The 3,536-nt window shown below is 41.9% G+C and overlaps 1 protein-coding gene across 1 annotated transcript; it reads right to left on the minus strand.

Moving 5' to 3' along the window:
• Window positions 1-571: 571 nt before the first annotated feature.
• Window positions 572-2,544, minus strand: LOC120114309 (phosphatidylinositol 4-kinase gamma 2-like). Its single transcript, XM_039135268.1, has 2 exons — window positions 1,162-2,544; window positions 572-998 (listed from the first exon to the last, which is right to left on the minus strand). Exons 1-2 carry the CDS (start codon window positions 2,524-2,526, stop codon window positions 621-623), a joined length of 1,743 nt encoding a protein of 580 aa, XP_038991199.1. The 5' UTR covers window positions 2,527-2,544; the 3' UTR covers window positions 572-620.
• Window positions 2,545-3,536: the final 992 nt, after the last annotated feature.

Here is a 3,536-nt window from a genome sequence, read left to right on the forward strand (position 1 = left end):
CAGATGTGGGGAAACACTTTGCCAAACTTACAATAATTGAGACGCCAACTGACCATAGAGCTATACTCATAGCCAAGAGGTCATCAAATAAGTTGCAGCAGCCCCCACCACACCCTGTAAATCTTCAAAATTTCGACTGTAACAGTAATAGACGGCGATCGAATGGTTGGATTCGATCTTATTCCGACTCCGGTGAGTTGATATACAGATTGGATATCTTAATGTAATGCTTTATGAGAAATGAAAAAGATGAGATGATGGTAAGAAACGGTATATACAAAAATAGGTGCAACATATACATATTGTATGTCATTTGCAAATGACAATAACCTTAATTCCATGAATATTTTTTTAACAATATTTACAGTTCTGTAGCTCATTTGGAGCTATGATCCTGCAATCTATATATAGAATCTTAGAACACATATCTTCGACCGATACTGATATATGGTAATAACTTGACAGAGTGAAACAAAGCAGAGAGGAAAAAAAATTAAAAAAACATGAAAAGCTTCAGGCTCGTGTAAAAGAATATAAGCCATCGCGTAAATTCGAGGTCCATACAGAAATGGACCCATCGTCATTAGGTGACTACGTACAATAAGCATTCTAGGTTGGCATCAGTTTGTGAGCATGTCAAGCCAAGAATCCATGACTTGAGAGACACTTGCCATGAACGCCGATTCACTCATGCCGGGAAGTAAGGAGTCCTGAGCTTCACGAACAATCTGCTCAATCACGGATTCCTTATTCACGGTTTCTCTGCACATGATGCTTCCTATGGTAGAAGGCGTGAGGCCTCGCTCAGCCCCTTGTTTCAATAGCATAGTGGAGATCTGCAGCGTGCGAGCACACTCAACAGGAACATCCCATCCATAATATTTCAGAAGTGCAATATCTTGCTCAGCATCCAGTGACTTTATATAGTTAATGGTGTCTTGAGAGTAGGGCTTCCTTGATTGTGGCCAGTAAACCCAATCAAATGTGCAATCCTCAAACTGTAAACAAAGCAAAAGCAGATTAGTTCAAAGATATAAACGACCAGTTGCTTCTTTTCTTAGTAGGTTTCAAGCCTATACAAGATGTATCACGTCTCCTCGTATCCGTCTAATACTGGATGTGTCAAGCATGTCATTATCAAAATGATATTAGTATACTTACATTCTCAGGGAGGCAGTAGCCATGATCGATAGGAATAAGCACAGTCTGGCCATCTTCTCCTTTGCCAATCAAGATATTCCCAGCATGTCTATCAGCATTTGCTGTTCGTATGTCGAACACGCTGATCTTGTGCACTTCCTCCACGGGGAAACATCCAGGACCGACGTCCTCACAGCTCCCAGTGTTGTTCATAAACATTTGTAATGATCCAACCTTAACATTCTCAGGTGCAGATTCAAACCCATCTGGATGGTTAAATCCTTTGTGCAAGCATCGAACCATACAGGTAGGGGGCACACCAGCAAACCCCATCATCTCATCACCCGACGAAGATCGAGGTCCATTCTTGGGGTGGTCCAATATATAAGCAGCCACTTCTCTCACCGCTCCTTCTCCGACCCTTGTACCCCTTTTCAGCCCTTCACCATTCGTGGACGGAGGTAACCCCTGTGGATTGTTCACAGCCATCGGCTCCTCGTCTATAGGCTTAAAAATTGAAACATAGTCAAGCCCCAATTTATCTTGCATGAAATAAGTCCCTCCGGTCCCTTCTGATGATCGAATCGACTGGTTCCCCATCTCCAAACCATCAAATGTGGAGTGAATCATATCCCACATAAAAGAAGGCAATTTTACCCTGGGTTTAACAAAAACAGGTTCCAGCCAGAAATCTCTAACAATTGGCTCATTTTCCACAATCTGATGCCCCTCGGGTTGATTTTCTTCTCCCTCTACACTACTTCTACTGTCATCTAACTCACACTCGGCCACAACCAAGAGCTCCAAATCGTTCTCTACATGCTTAGCTTGAACTTTGGCTGATTTCTGAACAACCAAATGAATCACAGCATCATTATATGTACATAGATCATCTATTAGTTTCTGGTCGTCGATTTTCCCCCCATGGAAGAATATTTCTTGTTTACCGACAGCCACGAGAAGGCCCTTTCCTGTCCTAGCTATCCTTTGTTTCAAATACCCAATATTTCTATTCCTGTTAACATGCAATTCGAGTTCTTTCCCGCAACTTGTCCGTACGGTTATAAGCAAAAGATCGGACAGCTTTAAAACTAAATGCAAGACGTTCCCACCTTTTACGCCGTAATCCTTAAGGAGCGAGTCGTTGCGAGTCAACTCCCTGCCGCCGCAAACGAGCTTCTGGTTCTTCAGCGCGAACCCTTCGCTTGTCTGGATCCTGAGCTTGACCGAGGCTATCGACTCCGACTCCAAAACCCGCATCGGAATCACCGAACCGGCAACGGAAAGGTAGAACAAGATCGACTCAGCCGCTTGGTTATCGCAATAACCGAGGGAGTGAACCGGGTCTGGACGAACCGGACTCCAGGCAACGCCAGCAACAGACATGCCCCCCTTCACTGTTCGGGAAGGAAATTAAAAAACGAAGAAAGAAACTCAAAAAAATGCAATCCCTGAACTGGACGTCAGAGAGATCGGACCATAGCTGTAATAAATTTACTTTCGTAAAGGTTAAAAAAGGGTTAAAAATGGGATAGCGGATTCTTCACCGAAGGAAAAAGAATCGAAAGCAAATGTTAAAAAATGGGAGCTTTTTAAATTAAAAGCAGCAACAACAACAACCGTGGCTTTGATGATCCAAAACTACTCCTGCGAATTCGTTGCTTCTTTCGTTTCTGTTGCGATCTGCACGATCTTTTCGCCAAAATAAAATCGCCGGCGATGAGAGAGAGTGGAGGAGGAACGGTAATCTAGCCGTTGGCTTTATATAAAAGCTTTGACCCAACGATTCTGACGGGGAATCGTTTTAAATTAAATTCAGAACTCCACGCGTCAGTAACGGTCGTTTGGGTAAGTTCAAGGAAGAAGGGGGTAATTGTTCACCTGGGTAAAAGTTGATTTGAGAGTGTGAAAGCTGACCAAATTACCAAACCAATTACGTGGCTAAGGGGGATTAGTCCTCCTTTCTCAGATTAAAAAGAAACTGAAGTAATGTTTGTTGGGATACAATGTATCAGATAAATATTCTATGAAAAATTACGTACCATATTAATTATTTTTTGTCTGGTACAGCAATACCCGTGTGGCATTTAAAAGCTAGGAGTAAACTAGGTTTATCCAATAATCAGATGAATTATTATTATTTTTGGTTCGCCGGTTAGCTTTAAAAGCAAGTTCATTTTATTTTTCAGAATTATCCGTTGAATCTGAGCGTGTAAATATGGGGTTGACGCAGTTGATGGGAGGCAAGATCCAAGTTCATTGGCGAATTATTCTTACACATGTATTAAAGTAGTGAATGGCTTCGTCGTTTAATGCATCATTCTGTCCCCCTTTCATGTTTCAACTTTCAATTGGATGTACCCTTTCATAAAAGGAAATATAATTAGTTTTTTTTT

The sequence above is a fragment of the Hibiscus syriacus genome, unplaced genomic scaffold (genome assembly GCF_006381635.1).
Source record: "Hibiscus syriacus cultivar Baekdansim isolate YM2019G1 unplaced genomic scaffold, ASM638163v2 tig00110221_pilon, whole genome shotgun sequence".
NCBI lineage: Eukaryota > Viridiplantae > Streptophyta > Magnoliopsida > Malvales > Malvaceae > Hibiscus > Hibiscus syriacus.

Bases quoted from the DNA above. Each gene is read 5' to 3' on its own strand.
- LOC120114309 (XM_039135268.1), bottom strand. From the start codon at position 2,526: ATGTCTGTTGCTGGCGTTGCCTGGAGTCCGGTTCGTCCAGACCCGGTT. The intron at 999-1,161 runs GTAAGTATACTA...CTTTGTTTACAG, and splicing joins GCTACTGCCTCCCTGAGAAT to TTTGAGGATTGCACATTTGA.